Raw genomic sequence first — 25,437 nt, forward strand, 5'->3', positions numbered from 1 at the left:
AGGGGACTCCCAGAGTCGTAGATAAGGGGGAAGAACAAAGCTGACAGTGAAAGTCTAAATAGCAAATCATCAAAAATGTTTGGGTTCATGTATCTGGGTATATGTGCGTGTGTGTATGCGTGTGTGTGTGTGTGTGTGTGTGTGTGTGTGTGTGTGTTAGGCCCAGGAGGACTCAAGTGCCATTCGTTTCAGTCTAATCCAGGAAGTTTGTCAGCAGGAGAGGAAGCCAGCAGGGAGCTCCGTTTACTTCTTACCTCCTGCATCTTACTGTTTTTAATGCAGGTGTGATCAGCACATCCTGATGGCTTGGTGGATAAAGGCCTTTTTCACACCAGACATTTTGACTTGTCATGGTAGGAACAGGTGTTACTAATAACATTAAGGATGGCTTTGTTGTATTCAGATGTCCCAGTAAGCCATGAATCTGTGACAGTGAGCCAGCATGCACAATACCAGGACCCTGAAACTGAACCAGCTAATTGGAACTCAGCCTTCATGCATTTTATTAACCACATCTGTGCTTTTAATACTATGACATGTCAAAATATATTCTGTGAAAAAGATCACAACCTATGTTTTTGTAAACCTGCAGGTGTCTCTTCACATCTACACATGTTGATATCCTCAGTCTTAAAGTGGTCATTTTACATTTCTGAATAGATTAGGAAAAGCTTTGAATATGTGTGTGTGTGTGTGTGTGTGTGTGTGTGTGTGTGTGTGTGAATATGTTCTAATGGGACCTCTAATTAAGACTCTGGGGGTATTTGCTTTCTGTCAGCACTGATCGATTGGGTGGGAGACTGACAGCTGTGTTGTTGTGTGCATGCGCGCACGTGCAAGTTTGAGTGTGTGTTTTATGCTTCAAGCAGAGCTCTTAGCTTCATGGTCATGTTATTTAACTTGTCACTCAAAGATGTTGATAGTACACACATGCACACATACACACTCACACCACTGCAAACATGGTGTGAATGGTCTTTTCCTGTACACACAGAAAAACAATGTTTAAGTACACATCCTGTATTATTTACCTCTAAAAGTATTTTGTGTTTTTGCATCCTAAATTGTTTTTCAGAAAGGGACAAATAATTAAAAAAATATTTTGCGTTGTATGGTGTCATATCATAGATTTTATATGGAGCATGTTCAACACGGTGCACTCCACACTGAACTTTACTCTGGTGCACTACTTTCTCCCACCCCACACACACACACACACACACACAGATAGAGCTGTTCATAATTTCACTACCACAGTTACTATCAATCACCTGGCTGTCTGAGAGAGAGAGAGCGAGAGTGTGTGTGTGTGTTTGTGTGTGTGTGTGTGTGTGTGTGTGTTAGTGCTCACGCTGTTGCACAGGAGGACGAGTGAGTGATAGCAGTGACAGTATAGGCGGCATGTGCTGTGAAATGTCACCGTGGCGATCGATGGTGTTTAACGAGGCTGGAGGCTGATCTGGACCTCATGCTAACTTGAAGCTGTCCTCGCTTCCCTCTTCCTCCCCCTTCTCACTCTCCTAATCCCCCTCTACTCTCTGTGAGAGCCCAAGGGTCCCTCGGGAGAGAGGCAAGGCCTTTTACCTGTCAAGAGGCTTTTGTGTCTGACCAGACACACGTATTCTGATTAAAATCAGCTCAAATTTGTTTTTTTGTTTACTTTTAAAGAGTCTTGAATCACTGTAATTTTTAATTGTTTTTGTTGCAATATGAGTGAAAGCCATTTAATTAAAAAAAACACAGGACGCAGTTGGGCAGAATAATCAGAACTAGTTTATGATTTCAAAGTGCTGAACAGAAAATCCAGTGAACCAAAGAGAAAGAAAAACATAACAGGAAACTCAAACCAAAGAGGGACATTGAAAAACAGCAACTTTTTTTTCTTTTTTGTTTCTCTTCTTCAAAAAACAATGCACAACTCGTACCACAATATTTGAAAAAGCTAAAAACACTTCAAAATATTAGTTTTGTATATATATATATATATATATATATATATATTTATATCTATATAATTTGCTTTTTTTCATATTTCAAACTGCTGCCGTGAGTGTGAGTGGGTGGTGGAGGCCCAGGGAGATCCCCATAGAGCCACAGTCTGAGACACAAACACAGATCGAGCTGTTTTGACAAGCTATGTCAGCTTTTGACAGCTTATAACACACCATGCATATGATCCTGGCTTCTCTAAGCGTACACACAAAGACAGTATGCAACCATGTCCTCCACACTCTCACACGGCCTCCACAATAGAAACAAATAGAAAAGAACATGACTGCGGAATGTTTCACCCCTGGACATATCTGTCGAGCACCCTCCTCTACCCCGACTCTCCGGCGTCCTGCAGGGGAGCAGGTAGGGTGTGTGTCTGTGCTTCTAGCCCTTCTCAGGGTGTAAGTGCTTCAAAAGCCAATTTCTGTCAATGTTCATTCCTCCATACTCCTACCTAAGATTTAAAAATGAGTTAATAAAAAAAAAAACATACTAGAGCAAGTTCAAGTCTAGGTGACTCAGTCATCAATCGTTAGTGCACAGTATCTCCTCTGCTTTCTAAAGCCAGGCGGAGACTGTCCCTCTTTCTTTCAGCTATACTGACTGTACAGGACAAATCTTTGTATTAAAATAGTTTAGAGTTTGAAATTAAACCGTTCCATCTCAGCCTCCTCCTTTTGTGGTGAGATTGCATTTAAGAAATTGCACTTGGAATCAAGAGCCCAACTCAACAGCCACTTCCATGTGTTTATGAAATATCTGTGTTTCTGCATTTTTATCCTTACGCTGTCTGACCTCTGACATATCAGTACATTTCAGAATAAAAAAAAGGCCCCCTTTCTTCTTTCAGCAGAAGGAACTAGAGTACACAGTGACTTGTGTTTCACTGGGACATCTTTAGCTTTGAAAACATTCGAACACAGTGACACAACCCCTTCTCTCTTTACTAAAAAGAATTCCTCTTACTGAATGAGTCAGGCCAAAACACAGATAACACAGTACTCATAAACTGTCCTTATTTTTTGCTGGATGAGCTGCCACCCAGACAGAGAGAGGACAGTAAAAAGTATTTTCTTGTCGTCCATCTCAGCCTCGTCATCCTCCCCCACGTGAGAAAAACAGGAGGATCAAATAAAAAGTGGTAAAGCATTTGAGTAATTGTCTTTTATACTGGTGAAAAGCGTTTAGTTGGTTGTCCGTTTGAGTGAAAGGCGCTCTTGATTGGTTGCCCTGTTGAAAAGCATTTGATTGGCTCTCTGCTCTGCATCAATCAGTGGGGACCAAGTCTCTCTCTGGATGTGTGTGTGCTCCTGGGGACGCGACGTGTGCTGAGCCTGGGCTGTCAGTAGGGCAGAGTGTCCAGGAACCTGTCAATCAACGGAGGGGGCTGTACCAGATCCTCAAGCTTCAGGTAGAAGATTCGTTGTAGACCCTGGGTCCTCTGGGAACGGAGCTCTGCCCTCAAACCCAGAATACGACTCAGAGGGGGCGCAGCCTTGGACGAGGAGGAAGAAGGGCCGCAACCCAGGTGGTCTCTGAGACAACAAATCACTTTATTCTGCAGCTCCTCAACCCGCTTTGAGTCCTTCAGACCTGGGACTTGCTCTGTGGATAGACAGACAGAGACGTTAGGAAAATAATACATTAAACGGCAAAAATTACATCCGCGGAAAAAACAAATGCACACACAGAGCTCATTCAGCTGACAGAGCCTTTGCTACATCTTCTTTTATATTGAATTCCACCTCATTAGCCCGTATGGCTAATGTTCTTAAAAGGCCTTAACTTGTCTCACTCACTACAGATCAATACACGGTCTAACCTAATAAGGCCCTTGTACACACACACACACACACACACACACACACACACACACACACACACACACACACACACACACACACACACACACACATTTTTATAAACATTTGCACACACACAGACACACAAATTGTCCCTGCAATTTAAGACATTGACAGAAACAAAAGTGCTCAACAATTAGCTGATTATTCGGCCCTGTGAGCAGCCAAATGAAATTAGAAACACATGCACACACACACACTGCTGCCCATAGCAACTCCTGTGGCACCCGTACCAGGCTTAATGTGACACTAACTCATTCTGCAGAGAACAGGGTGTCCAGCCCCACACACACACACACACACACACACACACACACACACACACACACGCATGAACGCACACAAGCAAGCACGCAAGCAAGCAAGCACGCAAGCATGCACGCATGCACGCATACACACACACACACACACACACACACACACACACACATATACAGTATATATATATACAGGTATACACACAAGCCATTCTGCAGGGAGGCTGTCACTAAGACCGGTCTCACTTTGAGGTATCTATTATCTGAAGCTTATTTATTGTTTGTTTATGTGACTCTTTTGTTTGTTCTGTGTTTGCTGCCACAGAGTCACTCCAGTCTTCCTTTCACTGTGGCTTTCAGACCTCTCACACACTCTCGTTCCCTCGCTCTCCGCTCTCCCTATCCCCTTCTTTCTCTATGTGCGCGAGCTCCCAGGGAGGGATCGATGACTGCCTTTCTGCACAGGCCACTCTGAAGCGGTCGATCACCTGGTGGCTCTGGCGGTTCTGTCGTGGCAGTGTGCTGTGTGCTTTGCCGAGGTGGCAGAGCGCCACTGAGAACAGCGCAGACGCCATTCCAGAGCTGTGCACTGCGGTGGGCTGGTCGATCAGGCACAGAGTTAAGTGCTCCCCCAGAGAGTGAGGATGGGGTTGGAGGGCTTAGTAAGAGGAAGAGGAGGTGGAGGAAGAAGAGGTGGAGGAAGAGGAGGAGGTGGCGGGGGCAGGGTGAGGTAAGGAAGCTGAGTGTAGGGGGGAGGGGTGTTTACCCATTACACACTTATATAGGCTACAGTTTCTGACGTGAAGGTGTAAAAAATTAAATGTGAACACTTAATTGCAAAGGCGTCCTCTGTCACCTTGGGCTACATTTGTAATTGATTATATCTGACGCATTTCTTTTTTCTTCTTCTGTTTTTTTTTTGGCCATTTTAGGCCTTTTTTATAGCCTGACAAGCCAGACCCACATCAAAATGTTGGGTCTGGGAACTCACCATTGACAATGCTCAATCCGAGGGACGGGATAAACGTTTGTCTTTCAAATTCCCTCTGCACGCAATAGGATAGCGCTACAACCAGGAAGAGCAACGAAGAAGGTAGCGAAGCTAGTTGATAGATTAAACTTTTGACGTATCCGGTCGGCAAAACTCTGAACACATCTTCCTTTTTTAATGATTTCAGTGCCGTTCTTTGTTCTTTTCCAGAAGACCGCTGTTCCCAGCAGCAGCAGCCATAATCCCGCCCACCAACTCTATACACAATGTGATTGGCCTGACTAGAATTTGGTTTTTCCAGCTCGCAAGCCAACGGAGAGTGCCTAGACCCCCCCCCAGCTGCAAATTAAATTTGCTGCCACTAGGGTGCGTCTAGATTTCTAAGCTACCTTTATTAGACAGGACAGCCCAATATGTGAAACGGGAGAGAGAGGGGGAATGGCATGCAGAAAAGGGCCACTGCAGCAAGGACCGAGCATTTCTAATGTACTTTACTGACCACTAAATTCTTGTCTCTTCTGTTTCGTCTCTGACGTGTCGTCACAGAGAAAGCTGTGACTCTCCCTCCATTTTTCACACTTGCACACTGATTAGAGGGCCAGGTGTGTGGCAGGTGCAGCAGGTGCTCCTGGGTATCAGGTTCTTGTTTCAGGAAGAGATGTGCGAGAGCAAGCATTCACATGTGTCTTTGAGCGTATGTGTGACGTTAGTGGATGTATCCACCTGAACACTGTCACATTGAATCCCCCAACAAGCAAAGCTCTGGACAAAGGAAAGAAGGTGTGTGTGTGTGGATTTGTGTGTATCCGTATATATTTACACATGAGCAGCTTGTATGATTTGTTTGTGTATAGGGGAGAGGGGCAGCGGACTGAAAACAGGCTGCTATTTTTGCCAATTTCATATATACTGTATTTTTTTCTTTTCTTTTTCTCCTGATGGTGATTTTGAGATCTGAAATCTGATATTACTTGCTTGGGTTTTTACCTGTGAGCAGCACGAGGGCGGCCAGACAGGCGAAGGCCGAAGTGTCCAGGTTTAAGCTCTGGAGGTGAGTGGAGAAGTCCCGGATGGAGTCTAGCCACTCCCCAAACCCACGAAGGCATTGGAACCTGTGCAGCACCAAGCCGTTGCAGAACACTAGTTTATCCTCTGACAGCATCGACCTGAGACACAGAGGGAAAAGGAGATGAAGACTCTGGTTAGATCTTGCTTCCAATGAAACGCTGCGTTTTCCCTCACGCATTGTAAAAATGGCTTGTGATACTGGGGCAAGGAAACAGTTACAATAAAAACAATGAGAAAACCTGGCAGTATGCGCACTCACACACAAACGGCACACACATCAAACACAGGCATGTAGCTGATTAAGGTTGTGTTTTCCAAATTATAGCATTTTAAAACATTCCTGTGTTTCCTTTCGGCAGGGTGGGGTGAGGGGTTAGGGCAGAGGGCTGCTCTATGTGTGTGTGTATTTGCAGATAGGTAAACTGTTATGGCTTTAATGTGCACAGGCTGTGGTGTGCAGTGGAAACACAAAACCTTAATGAGGAAATGAAAAGGCTTCTCAGATATTTAGCCATCAGTTACTCACGACACACAACATCCCACTCCTTTACCACCGAGCAGAGAGGGAAAGAGAACAAGCAGTGAAGGAGTGAGGGCTATGACGATGATAAGTCTTTATTAGTGTCTAAAAGAAGAGTGTGGCTTTCTTCAGAGAGCTAGAAAAAGTGTTTAGGTGGAAGATCTCAAGAAGACAGGACAAGGACAGAAAGTGTGTGCTTGAAAAACAGCTGACAGAAGAAAGAGAGAGAGGGGGATGTAGTGAAAACAGGGGAAGCCTCAAATTACACCCCGCACAAACATTGGTTTAGTAGTTATGAGAGGAGGATGAAGTACTAGTTATGTCTAATTATTCTTACTGCAGTTTAAAAGAGGTACTCCACCCACTATCAGCAGAACACATGCACACAGATGCTCTTGCACAGCACCAGCTCTGTCAATAATACAGAGCCAAAAATACCATTCAACTCTTATACACACAAACACAAAAACGATCAGAACTAGCCATCTTGCTTCCTTTACTTCTGATATAGTTTTTTTATGCTAATGGTCATAGTATTTTGACCCCTGAAACTCTGACATTTCTCTGACATTTCCCTTAAATTCCCCCTTAATTGGCTTCAATATTTTATGTAAATTATAGAGTCTCAAAGCTATGGTGTATTCTCGATCTGCCCATTGCTTTGGTGCACATACTGTAAATTTACCAAATTTCAATGTCTTCTTATCTTAGATTCATATATTTGATTCAGCTTTTCCATCACAAAATATGTGCATATTTGAAATGTCTAAGGGTTTGTGTTTGTGAACAATGCTTTTTGACACTATGCATTAAAAATGATGATCAGGACAACCAGGATGCAAGAGAAATACAACTATGTATAGCAATTGCAACTAGAAGATTTCTAAAATGTCCAAAAGGCACAAGTGAGTTGATTTTAAGAAAGTGTTTATTTTGTTCCACGAGCTGGGAGCACTAAAACTAAAAGCAGTTTTTCCAAGTTCAGACCGAGCTCGTGGAACAAGTAAAAGCCAGTCAGCAGAGCAAGTCTGATAATGTCCCTCTGAATAACAAAGTAGTTCTGGAAGGTAAGATGGCAATTTTCCAACAAGGGCCTTATAGACAGAGAGATACCAGTGAGTATCATGTCTCTCTTAGAGTGAAGACCATCCAACCCTGTCATATAAAATAAAATGATGTGTACCATAGACATTACCAGTTATAAATCTCAAGGCGGAGTGATAGACTTGAGTCTAGAGATTTAAGAGTTGAAGAGGATGCGTACGTGTAGATAAACTAAGTTACTACTAAGAGTTTTAAAATACTATTTGACCCCTGTCTGATAGTAGCACATGAGTACAACTACAGACAGGGGCGACCTGATAGCCAATCACCTGATTTGATTTCAGGCTGGACTGTTTGCTGCATGTCATTCCCCTATTTTCTTTCCCCACATTTCCTGTCTCTCGCCACTGTCAAATAAAGGGAAAAAATGGCCAAAGCATATTCTTAAAAACAAGCACACACACACACACACACACACACACACACACACACACACACACACACACACACACACACACACACACACACACACACACACACACACACACACACACACACACAGCTGGATGTCTGCCACACATTCCACTCACTCCTGACTACACTGTCACCAGGGTAATCACCCAATAACCACAGAAACTGTTTGGTAACGGGGTGCTTACAGCAATGCCGGCCCAGAACAGCGGAGCAAATTTACTCTACACACGCTGAGCACACACACATACACACACACACACACACACACACACACACACACACACACACACACACACACACACACACACACATACACACACACTCACGCAAGCATACAGACATACGCTTGAGCAGGGGTCCGCAAGGCATCCGAGTTCAGCACCGGGTCAATGCAGGGCTACGTCAACAGTGAGATGGGAGCGTGGACTGCATCCTTTGCTCTCACGGAAGACGGACAAAGTAAGACAGTGCTGTGTTTGTGTGTGTTTTCCTCTGTTCCGTGGGAGTTTGGCTGGTGGGAAGATGAACAGTGTCTGTGAGCATGTGTGTGTTTGATAGAGGCCCCTATTAGTCCACCGTTTAGCGTGAGTCAGAGTCCCAGCCTGATCCCCCTCCTGCTGGGACTGTGATGCCACCAGCCATCCTCTACCCACCCTGCACCTGGACTTATACACTGGGAGGAGGAGAGAAAGTTGGGATTCTACATCATCAGTGTGCGTGAGTGTGTGTGAGTAAGTGTGCTTGTGTGTGTGACTGTGTTTTCTGCCCTAGACGACAGCGCAGACAAAGGGATGAGCTTGTAGTCCAACCTCCGTCCTCCCCATAAATTTAACCAGCCACATGCCTTACTAGAGCAGAACGGTAACCCAGGGCAATTCTGAGGCAAAGATGGGCAAGGGCAGTCATAATGGCACCACAGGTATCAACGGGCGACACAAGCTCTCTCTCTCTCACACACACACACACACACACACACACACACACACACACACACACACACTGGACACATCAGGTAAATTAAGTCGATTCCCTTTTTTTTCCCAGTCAGCTGAATTAAATATGTATTTCCTTCCATAATAGCCCTTTTCAGTTTCTCAGCTGACTAGCTTTTAGATGGAATTGATCCTGTCAATTCACAGTCCACAATGTTAGCACAGTTTTAGCACGCAGAACACACACAGAGCTCTCTGTGCGTCAGATATCAGACGAGCAGAGCGGAACTCTGTGGGTGTAGCTGCTGTCATAGCTACAGACTCCATTCGTAATTTGGTTCATATGGCGATTACTCAGCTCCACTCCTCCTACTGTGGAGATACACCGACACAGCAGCACACAGCTTTAGCCAGCACTGTTACAGTATACACTGTACTGTAATGGTAAAGGATACTAACTGCCTGTTGTTCCGATACCAAAAGAAGTAAAGTTTCTGATAAAGTTGTAGTGTGTATTTGAAATCTTGTGGAGGAAGTTTTAGATGCACGTATGAATGGATACTTGTGTACAAGTTTAAAAAGTGAAGTTAAATGTGCTAAAATTCTCATCCATCTGCTTTTTGTTCTGGCACCAAAAATCAGACTCTTACCTGTGAGCCAATCGCAGGACAAACAGCTCCAAAAAGGCAGAGTCTATGAGCAGGTTCTGATCGTCACGCTGAAGCTCAGAGAACCCGGGAAGCCGGTCAGCCCAGCATCGCGTGGTCTCCATCGAGATAGTGAGCAGCCTGTAGAAGAGCTGTATGTGCTCCGCATCTGAGGAGGAGGAGGGAGGGTCTGCAGCACTGAACTGTGGAGAGGGACAGAGATAAACAATTGAGTAAACCGGCCATATTTCTCACTGAACGCATGCATTACTTTGACTTAAATGAAAAAAGCAGTGTTGGGGGTACCTGGCTGTAGTCGAGGTCACGGAGCGTGCAGTGGGAATAAGCCCTGAGCAGAGCGGAGAGCAAGCTGAGGGGTGGAGAAGGAGGAGACGCTTCTGTCTGCAGGGGGCTCTTTGGTTTGGAAGGCAGACGGCCTCGGCGCCCCTTCAAGCTATCAGTACGTACCACTGTGAACCAGAGAAAGAGAGAAGACAACAGGCAATAATGAAGAGGTTGTTCAGTTAAATCTGGTAATATGTATGCAGCATAACTTCTATTCTCTAACTGAGGCTTGTTAGCAGTATTTTATTGCAGCAGAATCATGACTAAGGCTTTTCCACAGGAGCTCTCCAACCTTCCCAAAATTCCTACACAGGTGGCCACTAGCCAGCAGATGGCAGTGGAGCTGTTCTATGGGCGGGATAGAGAAGTGTGTGGGTTTGTTTGCATTTATGTGTGTGTGTGTGTGTGTGTGTGTGTGTGTGTGTGTGTGTGTGTGTGTGTGTGTGTGTGTGTGTGAAACAGGTGAGAAACCTCAGGGAAAAGAGGGCAGTAAGAGTGCCATGCTACACATCAGCAAAACATCTCAACGTCTGTCAGCTAGTGTGAGAAAGTTTAAGCAGGATGTTCACCTTTGTGTCTCTTTCGGTGCTTTAAAATCATCCGAATTCAGGGTTTAAAAGGTGACAGGTAGGCTACTAATTGGTATACTAATGTATTTTCTACTTTGTTCCTCCACCAGAGAGAGGAAGTACTGCTCCAAGGATGAGTGTGATGCTGCCACAGGCCATGTCATTACCGGCCTATTAGATTGCAGAGACAAACTTTATCATCATGGACTGGGGGTCATGCACTATCCTAGTGTGTGCTTGCCTGTCTGTGTGGGTATCAGACGTGTGGTCACTTCGTTTCCCTTACCTTCCTTCACCATGCCGACACTCAGACACTTCTGAAAGCGGCAGTACTGGCAACGGTTGCGTCTCCTCTTGTCCACAGGACAGTTCTTACTGGCCAGACACACATACTTGGCGTTTTTCTGCACGGTGCGCTGGGGAGAGAAGGAAAAGGCATTCCGATAATCAGCCTCCAAACACAATCAGCCACCTAATATTTGATTTGTTTAATTCAATTTCTGTCCCCCCCCCCTTCCCTATCAAAGAATGAAAGCAGAAGCTCGCAGGTCAGATTTTAATTACGCGCTGAAAGGCGGCGTTGACATCAGTATAATTAGATAAAATTAATTTTCCAACAAGCCTCGCCTGCAGGAGGGACAATTTTATTAGCGCCGGAGCTGACAATGGGGACCGAGCGCGTGGCGTGCCGAGGCGGGTCCCGCGAGACAGGGGGACAGCGGCCGTAGGAGCTGCGTGATCAGATTGTTTGTGAAGATCGCGGGTCGGCTCGTGGCACCTCCGGGGCCTCGCTCATCGCGCCTCTCTCAATGGGCCCTGCGGGAGCTGTTTTCTCCTCGGCTGGCTCGCGCGATTATTACTGACCTTATTAAAATGAAATCAGAAACGGGCCACGTGGGGGCCGGGTGCGCTCCCCGCGTGGATGAAAGACAATAATAACAGAGATGGTAGTGCATGCCTGTCCGCTCCCGTGCGCGCAGCCGCGCACGCCAATGGGCCAATCCCGTGCGCTTGGGGCTGAAGTTGTGTAAAAAGACAAAGTCAACTGTTCTCAATGTGGAATAACCCAATAAACTCTTCCCTGAGCAGAATTAGAGGCATTTTCACAGTTAGACACTGGCTACAGCTTCTTCATTTATTATAGTAGCCTTCAGTGTGAGAATGCATGAGAAGCATATTTAAAGTATGTCATTAATCTTTATATAAACAAACCACATATCTATACTATCAATGCTTGTGTAACTCTGTGGCATCTGAGGCCTCCTGGAGCATGTTAATCAAAACTCTTGGGCAGACCTTTGCCTGAGGTGGTCAGATTCTGTTACAACTTAACGATAACACTGGCCAAAAAAAGCTTACAATTACACTATAATTGCTGTCATTTATAAAGTGTTTACATTAATACTCTGTCATGTTGTAACTCCAGTAGTCCACTCGGGCAAGACAGCACCAGAACAAACTGTAAATTAAACGGAACACACGGAAAGTCTCGCAGCTTCTCCTATTCTTTAACGCCTCTAAAACACATCAAAACAAATAAATCCAATTAGGAACCCCTCGCGCCACACATGCCCGTGGCCCCCGGAGACCAATAACACACCAATTATTCCATATGCTTCGGCGCGAGTGCGGAACTGGCGCGTAATAGGCGCCAGCGCCGGATGAGAGCCGTTGCCATGGCACCGCAGATCGCTCTGAATGTCTCCCTCTTATCCCTTCAATGGTCAGTGACCCGTGCGCGCGGGGATAAGTTAGTTATGGTCATTAATCTGGTTAAGGGAAAATAGCATCCGTTTAGTGGGAGTCCAAACTAAACATAAAGCTGCATGAAAGGCTGGATGACTCACAAAGCCTTAACATGTATTTTCACATTCACATGCACCAGAGTCAACACAAAGTTTAAATACATTTTTTAGAGTCTTTCTTTTACAAATTAAACATGCTTGTGTTCTGTCAACTTTTTGAGTGTAATGATACTTTGAGGTTTGGATTTTAGGGTAACTTGATTGATTCATTTTTCTTCAAAATCATCTTTTGCAATGAGCTTGTTTTCTTTTTTTGTTTCTGCAGCACACTACGGGTTCAGGTGAAAGTGGTGTAAGCTAAGTTGACCCTGGTGGTTGGTTGAGTTGGAGGTTCTTCCCCTCACTGACCTCAGGGCCTAATTTATGAGATAGCTGGTTCCAATAAAAGCCTGAGTTTGAAATGATCAATTAAGGTTCTGATAAATTAAGCTCTCATGAGCTGGCCTGTCTCTTGTCTCTCTCTACTGCTATGTGTGTGTGTGTGTGTGTGTGTGTGTGTGTGTTTGTGTGGTTGTGTGGCTCTTGTGACTTTGTTGCTTTCTAATAAGCAGCGTGGGGCATGACTGGCGTCTCAGCAGAGACACTACATATCAGAGCTAATACTCTGTAACTAATCTGTAACTAACTCTCTGATAGTCAAATCAAATTATCTCAATATGGCTAGCAAATCTGTACATCCTTCTTGTACCTATTTAGGCCAGCCTACGGTGTGTGTGTGTGTGTGTGTGTGTGTGTGTGTGTGTGTGTATGTATGAGTGAGTGTGTAAGAGCGTGGAGTATACTTTGTTCTAGTTAAATTCGTCTCATCTCTCTTGTAATACCCTGATATTAGTGGCTGAATCACTATGATGACATTTAAAATTTGCTCAGTATCAGAAACTGAAATTTTAAGGTGGCAGTAATGTTTGTGTAGGCAAGGACTTAATTCAAGTGAAAAAACGCTCAGCTAGACGTTGACAGTCAGAGTTGAGGATTTATATGCACTGAAAGCACATTCACAAACGCACACACGCTGACAGAAGCTCACATGCTGTAGGTGTTGTGATGGAGGTGTTCAGAGGCAGATTCTTGACATGTAACGTGCTAATAGCTTTGGCTTAAATTAAAAGCTTTTGGGGACTTTTTCCACATTCTCCTCCCTCTTTCTCCTCTATCCCCTCCTCTCCTCTGCTTCTTAATCAGAGGCAATCTCTCTTGCTGTCTGTAAAGGAAGGGTAGTTTGTAGTGAAAGAAAATATGTGTAGCTCTGAGCTGATTTTATTGTTTTCTTTATGGAAAAAAACTTCAGTTTTATAACTTGATTCAAAGCTAAGCCATGCACCTACACATAGATATGTCTGTTTATCTGGTTGCATTTCCTGAATGAATGAAATGTTCAACTTATATGTATCATATGTGCCTTTAAGTGATAAAGTTATATGCATATTACCATCTTGATTTCCAGTCTTCTTTTACCACTAGAGTGCCACCTCCCAATCTTTTAATAACTTGCATGCTGTGCAAGCACTGGAAAATAAAAAAAATTGTGTGCAATGAGCTGAGCTGAACGTGTATTCTGACTAATAAAAGCACAGCCAAAGTAATTCACTGGTTAGGACAGTAGGTGCATAAAACAGGTCACTTTTTAATGTCAGTCTTTTGTTTCTAGCATAATGTATACTAACAGCTGAGATGCAGACTTACATTTTTTTAAATCTAATTTTGAATAGGTTCACTAAATTAATGGAAGCCACTGAATGGACTACATTATTCTGCCAAAAATATTAAACAGGAAAAAAAACAAAATATTTGTTCAAGAGCTAAAATTAATTTGCAGTGAAAATGTGCCTCAAATTGGACTAATGAAATAACAACAATTTACAGCAAGCCTCTATGGTTTAATGTGTAATAACTATTCAGGGATAATTAAATATAATCAGGAAAATATTTTTTGGGGGCACAATAAAACCATCAAGATAATGGAGGCGATGTGCCTGATAATATGAATATGAAAGGTGTGTGAAAGGCATGCTTCAGTGTCTGCTGTTGCATCCTGGATTCAGGGTGAAACAGACTGAAAAACATGTACATGCTCCTATATGAAATGAACATGTGGTTGTGTGCATATGTTGTGTGTGCATGGTTGGTTGCATTTGCATGTGTGTGTAAAGGAAACATAGTGAGGTTTGACAGTCTTGTGTGGCTGCTGAGCGCTGCAGCAAGAAGACAGCCCGCGGCCTGCTGCCACCAGAGTCTGCTCTCATTAATTACTAAATAAAAACAAATTGTGAAACTAATTGAAAAGAAAGATAATTCATTTCCACCTACCAGAGGCATTATTCAATTACCTCTGTGTTTGCACACTCCTTGCTGTCTCTTAATTTCACTCTCTTGTCTCATGCAACCAATAGAATGCTTAACAAGCGTGCCGGAAAATGTTAAAATTCAAAAATTGTGCAAAGAAATTACTTCAGTGTCGCTGAGTGTGAGTATACTGTTATTTGAATGAATGAGGTAATGTACCACATGCACTTGTCAGAGAGAGTTTGTTGTTATGTCTATTATGTTTTATGACGTGCACAAGGAAAATGAAAAAATCTGTCTGACTAAAAACTGTCTCTTGGTGATGTTAAATTATGAGTTGTGTGTGTGAGCACGTGCGGTAACATGGGAAGTGAGACAGAGTTGAGTAGTGTTAGATTGAATCATTTGAAGGACCAAATCTCAAACTGACTCATATCGTCCTCAGTATTATGTCAGTGAATTTAATTTAGTGGCCACTGATTCCCTTTAAACATCTGAAAACAAACTTTGCTTTCAAGGAGAATTCCTTTTCCACTGGACTCTTACCACACTTTATTTCTGAGAGGCTGAGCAGCAAGCATGGACAGCAATTTTCCCTGTTTGTCTGAGTGAGAGCGTGTGTTTTTATCATCCTGAGTTCTCATGTTACACAAGCAATCACACAAACGCACACATACCATACATACACACAAGTTGCCCACTTGGTTGCTGGGAGAGACGACCCCTGTGGGTGTGTTGTGCTTTCATGATGACTCTCAAGAAGATGGAGAGAGCGCAGAGACGGGTGCAGAGTGGGAGCGAGGCAAATGTAAGTAGATAGTTTCAAAACAAATACGTCAGTCAGTTTGCAGCTACTTCACAGATACTCGGTGATATTTAAGGTGGAATGTCAATGTCATATGAATGTGAGTGTGTGCATTTGGTTGTGTGTCTGTTGGTGGGACAAGAGGAGTGGGTATGTTAAAATACTTATAGGAATATAAAGAAAATACATATAGAAGTAGAGTTACTCAATAAATGGACAGAGGCATTGTGGCACTTTTAAGCTTTGATGATGGTGTAAAAGTAAAACTGAAAGCTTGAAACTGCAACAAGGCATCTTTTTTTGGGATAATACTCTTATGACCTATTTGCTTTGAGGGTTTTTACCTTGAAGAAGCCCTTGCAGCCCTCACAAGTGCGTACGCCGTAGTGCTGGCAGGCCGCATTGTCCCCACACACCGCACAGGTGCCCTCTCCTTGGGGGCCACGTGGGGGAGGTGATGGCAGGCTGTCTCCTAGTAGGGGGCCGCAGGGCCCAAGAGCCAGGGAGCGGAAGGCGAGGCTGCTGCCCCCGGCCCCACGGTGCAGCTGGTACATGGGCTGCTCCAGGGGTGGACAGTGAGGATGGGAGACCGAGGATGAGGAGGAGGAAGAAGAGGAGGAGGTGCGAACCAGTCCTCCACCCAGACTCTCGTAACCGCTGATGCTGCCGCCACTGTGGGGCGGCGAGTGCTGGTAGAAGTGCGAAAACCGGGGCGACTTAAGGGGGCCCGTCTCCAGGCTGGAGCCCAAAGAGTGAGGGTGTGACGGAGGGGCCAGGGGATGCTCGTCCCACAGGAAGGAGGTGCCAGGCTGGGGCGGCAGGGATGGGGTGGTGGGGGTGGAGGGGGGAGACTGTTTAAAGTACATAGTGGAAGAAGCCATGGCCTCCAGTGGCGGAGCAGTCGGGTAGCTCTCCTCCTCCTTTTTGATATGCCTGTGTGTAGGCATCTGGTAGAGGCAAGAGGACTTGGGCTCGTAGCTCCCCTCCACAAAGACGTTGAAGCTGGGGAGGGAGGTGGTGGCGGCGGCGGCAGAGATTTCACCACCACCCAGGTCCAGCTTGGTGTAGTCAGGGGTCATGAGGTCAGAGCTATAGCTTTCGCCCTGGTAACCGAAGGACTGGCCAGAGTAGGCTGAGCCTGGAGGGGCGGGCCCATACTGAGCCTGCACACAGGGCATGTCTGCCAGAGACACAGAGCACACACATAGGTTAGAGCTGCGTGGCATATCAGACCATGTGTATTTTAAAACATTTTTATTCAAAAAGCATTTTAATGCTGTTAGTAGAGTATAGCTGTACGGCAAAAATCATTAGTCAGTAAGGAAATTACATATTAGTTAACCACTGATTTAAAAAAATAAAAGCAGGACTTCAAGAAGAAGGAGATTGCCCACAGAAGCACAGTATAGGAACAACCCTTCAGTAAATTAGGATGAAGGCAGACTCTGCTGGAGGCACATGCACACAAGGCTAGTGCTAAACAGGGTCAACAATTAAACAGTACATGACTAAAAAATTCTGCACAGCTCTATTGGAACAGGCAGTTTTCTCAGCTCTTGAGGTGTCAGAGATTTCGCAATGTTCTCAAAGTTTTCTGAATGCACCTTTGAAGGAATATGAAAATCTTTCCATTTACTCAATTTCCTGCTTTAACACTTCTTGCACTTCACCGAATAAGTAGAAACATTTGGAGCATGCACACACAACCCCAGACACGGCTGATTCTCCCACTGTTAACTCAGTTAGAGAAGCTGCAGTTCATCAGTGCGCAAATCTAAGGCAAAGCAGTCAAAGTAAAGATCCGACCCACTCTCTACAGACTGATATGCTGAAGTATCTTTGACCAGGGTGTGTGTGCAGGGTTTGTGTTGCATGTGTGTGTGGGTGGCTGTACTCTGGTTAGTCAGATGGCAAAGCAGATGAGATAACATTAAATAATAATGGAACCCCATGGTGGTGCTGGATGCTTGCTGCACAACACACACACACACACACACACACACACACACACACACACACACACACACACACACACACACACACACACACAGACAAATATGTTTCCTCTAACTGCTGCAGACGCCAGTCGGTATGTCTTGAGTTTTTCCCCTTGATTTAATTCTGCCACAGCAGCAGGCCACTACCTCATCATCTATGTGTGTGTAGTCTACTATATGGTGTTGTCTTATCAAACCCCTTACGTAATACACTCCACCTGCGTTTGCGTGCGTGCCTCTGAGCGTGCACGTGTGTGTGTGCATGATGAGTGTGTGCGGGCTAATCAGTCATGAGTGTCAGCGCAGCCAGGGTTTTGTGGCATTTGCTCGTCGCTCGTCGAGCAGGGAACTGTCAACACAGCGCTGCTCCCATTGACGCCCAGCATGTGCGCGCTCTGCTGTAATCGCGCGTCATGTTTGTCTAGTCAAATACGGGACATATCGGGACCTGCTCTTGTCAAAGCCCTCACAAATACCACCACCCAAACGGACGCAATCAGGCTCGGTCAGGGAATTAGTCTACAGACTATTTCCTGTTGTGATACATAAAAAACGGCTCCATTCCTTTTTTAACAAGATACAAGTCCTGCAACTTCTTCTTCTTCTACTTCTACAGGCTAATAATTATTTATTTTATTTGAAAATAGCCTACAACTTTTAGTTTGCGGTCATGCCTAATAGGCTACACTAATGTCCCTCATAGCGGAAGCAGACTGAGTGACACATTAATTTGAGCTCTTCTAACACAATTAAATTATATCTGAGGGGCAGAATGCGTTTTGGCTGTGGGGGCTCGAAAAACAAAAGGATGACTCAAAGCGTTAATTAAAGAAAAAATCTTTATGTATTTATTTATTCGTTCGTTCGTGTTAAAGACAAAAGGTCAAAAGAGAGCTGACCCCTCAGACTTGACCTGGTGAGAAAAAAAGATAGCATAAAGCCTAAAAATCCTACAATTAATTTAAACTTTGGTAAAATTAAAGTTTGACAATATTGTCCTCAAAATTAACTATTAAGTAGGTACACCAGACATGGTATGCAAACCTACGGTATGTCTTAATTGTAATATTAAGATGCAAGATTTTTTTTAAATTGAGGATATGAGTCAAGCTCTAGGCCTACGTGTGCTTGACGTCATCATGTTTTTTTTTTTTTTCTTTTACTAGTGACCAGCTCTTTAACCCACGTGGAAAAACACACATGCAGCATTATGGACGTCATGGGGCCTTTCTGGGCTATACCTAAAGTACTTTTGCAACTGATTAGAGGCATCAGAGAAAGAAGAGAAAATAAAAAAATCTAACTGTGAGCGGAGGAGCTACAGTGGTGAACTTTGTGGCTCTCTGTGTTGTGTCAGTAGGTCAATCCTCAGATCAGTGTTGGGTGTTAGTGTGTGTTAGTGTGTGTGTGTGTGTGTGTGTGTGTGTGTGTGTGTGTGTGTGCATGTGTGCATGTGTTATTGCATCTGCAATATACAATATTTTATCAGCAGCTATATGCTGCACACATATAGTTTTAAGGTTTTCAGTTGATATGCCTGAAAAGAGATGAAAGACAAAAAGAGAGAGGCTGAGAAATATTATAAAACAAATAGAGTCTACTTGGCAGCTGAAAGTTACTTCAAACTGTATGGACTGTGATGTTTGTTTGTCTGTGTGTGTGTGTGTGTGTGAGGTGAGGAAAGACGCTTATGATAAGTTGTTTTTTCATACACACATAAAGGCACACATACACACACACGATCAAATGTTTTCATCACTTATGATGTTCAAGATGTCAACACAAACCTGTATTTGCTCATGCACCCTTATCCTAAAAGGAACCTGTAAAACTGCTTGTGTCTGCAAAACGTGTCATCCTCTTTGGTGCTTCACATTTGATGTTGTGCCTAGCTTTCACAGTAACACACACACACACACACACACACACACACACACACATATTGTGTATACATTGAGTGTATTTTATGCCACTGAAGCAAACCTAGGAAACTTTCTACATTCCAACACCACAGATTGTCTTTATTACACATGCAAGCAGGTGTGTGTGTGTGTGTGTGTGTGTGTGTGTGTCTGTGTGTGTGTGTGTGTGTGTGTGTGTGTGTGTGTGTGTGTGTGTGTGTGTGTGTGTGTGTGTGTGCAAGCAAGCGGACAGACATCCCAAGCAGAGTCAGACACAGGTGGTGCAGCATAGTGAGGTGAAGGGAAATAGTCTCTAACCTCGAGGTGTGCATTTCAACTGGACAAACTGCAGCTGTTCCAATAACTGAGCGCGTTTGTTCATTGTCAGAATGCCATAGATCTAACAAATAAAAACATGAAGTTTCAGACATAAATACAAAAACACAGGATTTTTTTGTATGTGAATTATGAGATAAATTGTTTGAATTCAGTGGCCTCACACAATAAGTTAAGTGATTTTCACACACACACACACACACACACACACACACACACACACACACACACACACACACACACACACACACACACACACACACACACACACACTTTGCAGGTTCAGGAAAAAGTAATAAATAAAATATATATAACTAAGACAATACAAAAATATAACCGTATAATTTGCCCTGTTTTAGTCATAAAGGCTTTTGAAGACATTGTTGAGTCATCAGGAGTATCGATGTCTATGACCTTATATGATTCGCCCACAGCTTCTGGATTTAGGTGTGCCTGGTCTCAAAAGTCTCTTATTTTTGCCAGTTCGTCTAACGATTGAAATGTCAACTCAGTCCGCACTTGCCAGCCGACACACAAACACTCACATAGCCTATACACGGACTGAAACTCTCGCGCACAAAGAAAAGATCTATGATTTGCTGTTGAATTTTAATAAGAGTACAGGAGCTAAAATATATCCTATTATCTAAGTTCAATTCTGATTTAACCTCTAAGTTGACAATAGGGGCTGTTGGGCTTTTTTCTTCTTACAATAAAACGTAGGCTATCCAGACACCAATCACACCACAATAGGTGCACAAAAACAGACCTGAGCCACAACAGTCGCCCTTACAAAGCATCATCTGAGAAAAGAGATTACTGTAAGTAGCCTAGTAAAGAAAACAAGAAAGAAAGAAAGAAAGAAAGAAAGAAAGAAAGAAAGAAAGAAAGAAAGAGAAAGTAAAAGAATTGATGAAATTAAAGGGCTGGGGTACGTACCTGGTGAAAGAGCTTCGCGCTGAATGGTGCTGAGTGTCCGGGATTGAGGGGTGGCGTGGCTGCGACCGGGACAGTGCTCCTGGAGCGAGGAGGACTCGGCGGGCGTCGTAAAGGAAGTGTCCGATTGCCGGGGCTCCGAGCTCGGCTGGGCGCGCTCTTCCGAACCTGTGTCTGGAGGAGAGATGTCTGGGTTACAGCCAGTGATGTGGCGGCAGGCGGAATAACCGTCATCTCCACTCAGCGATGATTATAAGCAATATAAAAATTCAACCACACTTAGAGGGAAGCATTAATGCAGTTTTACCATTTTTTACCGATAAGCACTGCCTTCCTAAACTTCATTTAGCACATTCTTGGAGGTTGGATTTAACAACATTCTTACCACCTCAAAACATTTGAACCCAGATAAATGTTGATACATTTTAAGACAACAAGCAACAATTGATTTTACACTAAAAAGAGATAATTATTTGCGAAAAATCTAATGAATCGGATGAAAAGAAGCAGAAAGATGTAAATCCATTGGAAGACAACGTAAAAGGCAGATTTACACGTTAAAATGAAACATAGACCATATTTTGGCATTAAATATGACACTGAATCCATGCTACAAAGGGAATATTATGAACCACAACTGAGAACTTTTAGCTCATTTCAAGACTAACACTTACGTGGGCGACAAGTTTCATTCTAACACTAAGCTATGCGACGTTATTATTATAATTTAGATTTTGCGTTACAATTCAACCAGGCTAAAAACTGTAAACAACTTCTACAAATACAGACCTACAGAAGTGACAACTTTTATAAAAGCAGTCTGTGCCAGTGCCTCCAGGCCATCGCTTTTCTTGCCTCTGATCACCACCGTATTCGTATGCTCGGGGTTCATTCAGAGAGAGAGAGAGAGAGAGAGAGAGAGAGAGAGAGAGAGAGAGAGAGAGAGAGAGAGAGATCTAGACATGTGAGAGTCGGACCTGAAACCAAACCATCGGACCCTTGTGCGCCGTGCTCCAACTCACTGCAGCAGAGCGCACCATGGCCGCTAGATTTCAAGGCCCAGAGCGCCCCCTTTCTGTCACATACACACTCTCGCTCTTATACGCTCTATCTCACTGCCAGACACAGACCCTTTGGGATACGGTTAGGTCGAAAGACCACTCGATCTCAATACTGTCTGTTGACAAGCCACAGCCCCCATAACCGACTCTCAGGGCTACAGGCACCTGCAGCCTACTGTCATCTGATATAGAGATAGATAGAGCAGCACTTTTCTCCAAACTCTTGTTCTTCTCCAATTCTGTTGAATTCTGAGATGAAACATTGGGCCTCTGTGAACTCTTTTGATGGCTCCATAGTCAGGATGCGGCTTTTATATAATGTAATGCCCCACAGAGCCTTTACATATGTTGAAATAAAGAGGGGAAAAAAGACAAACCAGAGTAATCAAACAAGTCAGGCTGTATGCCTAACACTTATTTGATTATGGTTGATTTGGAACAGTTAAGTCATTATTCAATTCTGTGTGGAACCATTTGAGTGCAGAAATAAACATGTACGCCTATTTGGTTATGGCAGCAGTAGAAATAAGAATTGATACAAGCCAAAATAACCTCATTATTTCATAAGCTTATGAAGTTAAGAGCGTAAATGTGCCTAAATGTGCTTTTATCACAACCTTTGTGGATAATTAAAAGAGTGAAAATAGTACCATATTCACTAAAAAAAATAAATTATATATATGTAATTTTGTTATATAAAACCTATGTGTACATATATATATATATATATATATATATATATATATATATATATATATATATATATATATATATATATATATATATATATAACCTATGTGTCTGCAAAGTGAGACATTCAGTCTGTTTTTTTTTTCTAAATAAGCAAACAGATCTCCTCTCGCTTTCTTCTCAGGCCGAGCCGGTCGATGGGGCTCTGGCCCTGCGCGCACCGGTAACCAAGAGAACGACATAAGAGCTGCAAAGCACGCGCCCCGGAGCGCCGGTAGCCCCCGGTAGCCCCTCGCACCAATAACCCCGGACAGCGCGAGGCTTCCAGCAAACAGAGACAGAGAAAAGAGAGGACATAAAGGAGAGACCAGAGAAATATGTGAGTACTGTAAATCAGCTCTGAGAGGGAGACTGTCAGAAGTTCCTGCGTGCGCGGTTGCGTGCGTGCGTAAACCTGAGTGTGTGAAAGAAAAGAAAGGTAAAAACAGAAAGTTACTCAAGAACTCAGCAGTGGTAGTTTCTTATCACACATAGCACGGATAGTCCAGAGCTTTGGCAGCTGCTATAGAATTCAGTGTCTGTGTTGCCATCGGATGTTTCTAGGAAATAGTCTACTTCACAGAGGGGGCTTCAGAAATTTCATGTGGCATTATGGTGAACGGCTAAGGGTGTTTTTCCTACGATCAGTTGGAGGAGAGACCGTGTCCTCACAGAGACAGTAGACAGTGAGACAGCTGACATTTGCGAGTGGCCACCAGGCAACAGCTCAGACTATATGGCTTTTTGGAAAACATCAATCACCTTTATGTGGAGCTTTAATTCTAAAAAGCAAACCAGGGTTAAGAATCATAATGCTATGGCTTAATTTGTGAAACAATATAGCCAACTGTAGTAGCCTACTTATGGCATATCAGTGACAATGTATAAACAACAAACACACCCAATATCCCACAACACACCATGTAAATTATTCATTGACAGCACAACCCCCCAGAACATCCAACATGAGGGGAAAACAAAAAAACAACATAAATGGCATGAAATCAAAGAGCTTTAACTCTCCTCTCTCTCAGCTCCTGCCTGAATGTAGGTTAGACTACTCTCCACTCAGACCATTAATGCGTCTGACTCCACTATTCATTGTGAGTGAGAGGCATCTCATTTCCATGACAACCAGAAAGGATATGATACCTCACCAGCGCAAATTAAATTCAAATTCAGCTTAATTTCGCTCTTTGGAAACACCACACAGAGACAGATGATATGAGCAGCAGACTTTGGCATATCAACAGGTTAGACGCACAAAGTTGGGCAGATCAGACACAGATGATGATATTAGAGTAGGTTATAGATTCAACATGACATATGTAATGATTTAATATAAACATACATAGGGCCTACACATGTGTATACATTAATACATTAATAACCTAGGTTTTGAGTCTGGCAATCTAACAAGTATAGCCTTCGCGCTATGCGGCAGAATATCAGACTCATTCATTCACAATTTACTTACTGGTTTGCTGTAGCGGTTCCGTCTTTACATGAGGTAATAACCTCGCATGAAATATCCCATTTCCGTCCAGAATAATTACCAAGAGTCGAAGTAGTGGAGAGAATAAGCCTATATAGCCTATAAAAAACTCTCAGTAAGATTGCAGGGGATCAGGATTCATCGGCGACAAAAGAGTTTCTTCTTCTTACTTTTTCTAAAGTAGACTACAAAAAGTAGAAACAAAATGAAACAGAACATTAAAAAATAAAAAAAAACTCCCGGGTATAAAGTAGCGTGTCTGAGTCCGTTCCCGTGAGTGTGTCAGTGCTGATGGGTGATTTGCAAAGTGTGGAGTTGTAACGCGGGTTTGTTTATGTGCGCCGTCTGAGGGGAGAAAGTCAAATAGTGCATTTATGTGGGCTGAGCCTCCACATAGAGCGGCTGGTATGTGATACGTCAATGTGACGCCATGGGAGAGGTGACGTCACTCAAAGTAGAGCTCCCTCTCTCTCTCTCCCTCTCTCTCTCTCTCTCTCTCTCTCTCTCTCTCTCTCTCTCTCTCTCTCTCTCTCTCTCTCTCGCTCTCTCTCTCTCGCTCTCTCTCTCTCTCTCTCTCTCTCTCTGCCTCCACAGTAGTCTACCAGACACATAAGCCCCGCTCGCCGAGCCAGAGAGAGAGAGAGAGAGAGAGAGAGAGAGAGAGAGAGAGAGAGAGAGAGAGAGCGAGAGCGAGAGAGCGAGAAAGAGGGACGGTTGATTTGATGTTTGCAGGTGAGGAAGCCGAGGGAGATCCTGCGGGCAAGCTTGCACCATTAGCCTACTGATTAAGGCATACACTTTGTGCATTTGGTAGGCTTTTAGTCCAAACTATATTATTATAATGTAAAATAGGCTAAATAAAAAAAAAACTTTATTAATTGGCTTGAAAAACTAATAATAAAAATAAAAAAATCTTATCAGAGACATGTAAGACTTCACTTTCACTGTACACTTATACATTCACATAAATAAAAGGCCAAAAGACACGTTTTGACTTTTTCTATGAGAAACGTAAGAGTAGCCTATCAGTGGTGACAAGTAGGCTACTGTAGGCTATTGTACAATTTCGAGGTACTTCACATGAGTATTTCAATTTTATTATATTTATACTTTACTATATTTTAGAAACAAATATTGCACTTTTTTCATCTAGAACTTTTATCAGATGTATAATATAAATGATGTGCCTTCAGATTATAATAAATCTCATAAATAGCTATCTTGTCATCATCATCATGACACAGACCATCAGCAGCTTTAATTAAATCAACTGACAGAATATTTGAATTGCTTCTTTCTGGCTAGTTTTATGACCTTTCTTTAACTTTGGTTATTTAAAATCCCCATCCTAATGAGATTTTAGTCCATTATCTGGTCTTAAAATGTTA

At 43.4% G+C, this 25,437-nt stretch overlaps 1 protein-coding gene across 3 annotated transcripts; it reads right to left on the reverse strand.

Annotated features, from left to right (window-relative positions):
- Positions 1-1,753: 1,753 nt before the first annotated feature.
- Positions 1,754-24,435, reverse strand: nr4a3 (nuclear receptor subfamily 4, group A, member 3). Of its 3 annotated transcripts, none has more exons than XM_031299159.2 (9): positions 24,032-24,435; positions 20,768-20,938; positions 19,811-19,892; positions 15,939-16,774; positions 10,988-11,117; positions 10,094-10,257; positions 9,791-9,990; positions 6,090-6,268; positions 1,754-3,597 (listed from the first exon to the last, which is right to left on the reverse strand). In XM_031299159.2, exons 3-9 carry the CDS (start codon positions 19,872-19,874, stop codon positions 3,335-3,337), a joined length of 1,836 nt encoding a protein of 611 aa, XP_031155019.1. In that variant the 5' UTR covers positions 19,875-19,892; positions 20,768-20,938; positions 24,032-24,435; the 3' UTR covers positions 1,754-3,334. The 3 variants fall into 3 exon arrangements, with proteins under 3 accessions (XP_031155019.1, XP_031155017.1, XP_031155018.1); XM_031299157.2 differs by lacking the exon at positions 24,032-24,435 and adding an exon at positions 21,558-21,833; XM_031299158.2 differs by lacking the exons at positions 19,811-19,892; positions 24,032-24,435 and adding an exon at positions 21,554-21,833.
- Positions 24,436-25,437: the final 1,002 nt, after the last annotated feature.

The sequence above is a fragment of the Sander lucioperca genome, chromosome 10 (genome assembly GCF_008315115.2).
Source record: "Sander lucioperca isolate FBNREF2018 chromosome 10, SLUC_FBN_1.2, whole genome shotgun sequence".
Classification (NCBI taxonomy): domain Eukaryota; kingdom Metazoa; phylum Chordata; class Actinopteri; order Perciformes; family Percidae; genus Sander; species Sander lucioperca.

What these genes read in the sequence shown, in the direction of transcription:
- nr4a3 (XM_031299157.2), bottom strand. Translation starts at nt 21,656, where the DNA reads ATGAACCCCGAGCATACGAATACGGTGGTGATCAGAGGCAAGAAAAGC. An exon ending in TGTCGGCATGGTGAAGGAAG is followed by an intron (nt 10,258 to 10,987) that starts GTAAGGGAAACG and finishes TCTGGTTCACAG; the next exon opens with TGGTACGTACTGATAGCTTG. An exon ending in CGCCCTCGTGCTGCTCACAG is followed by an intron (nt 3,598 to 6,089) that starts GTAAAAACCCAA and finishes GTCTATCCACAG; the next exon opens with AGCAAGTCCCAGGTCTGAAG.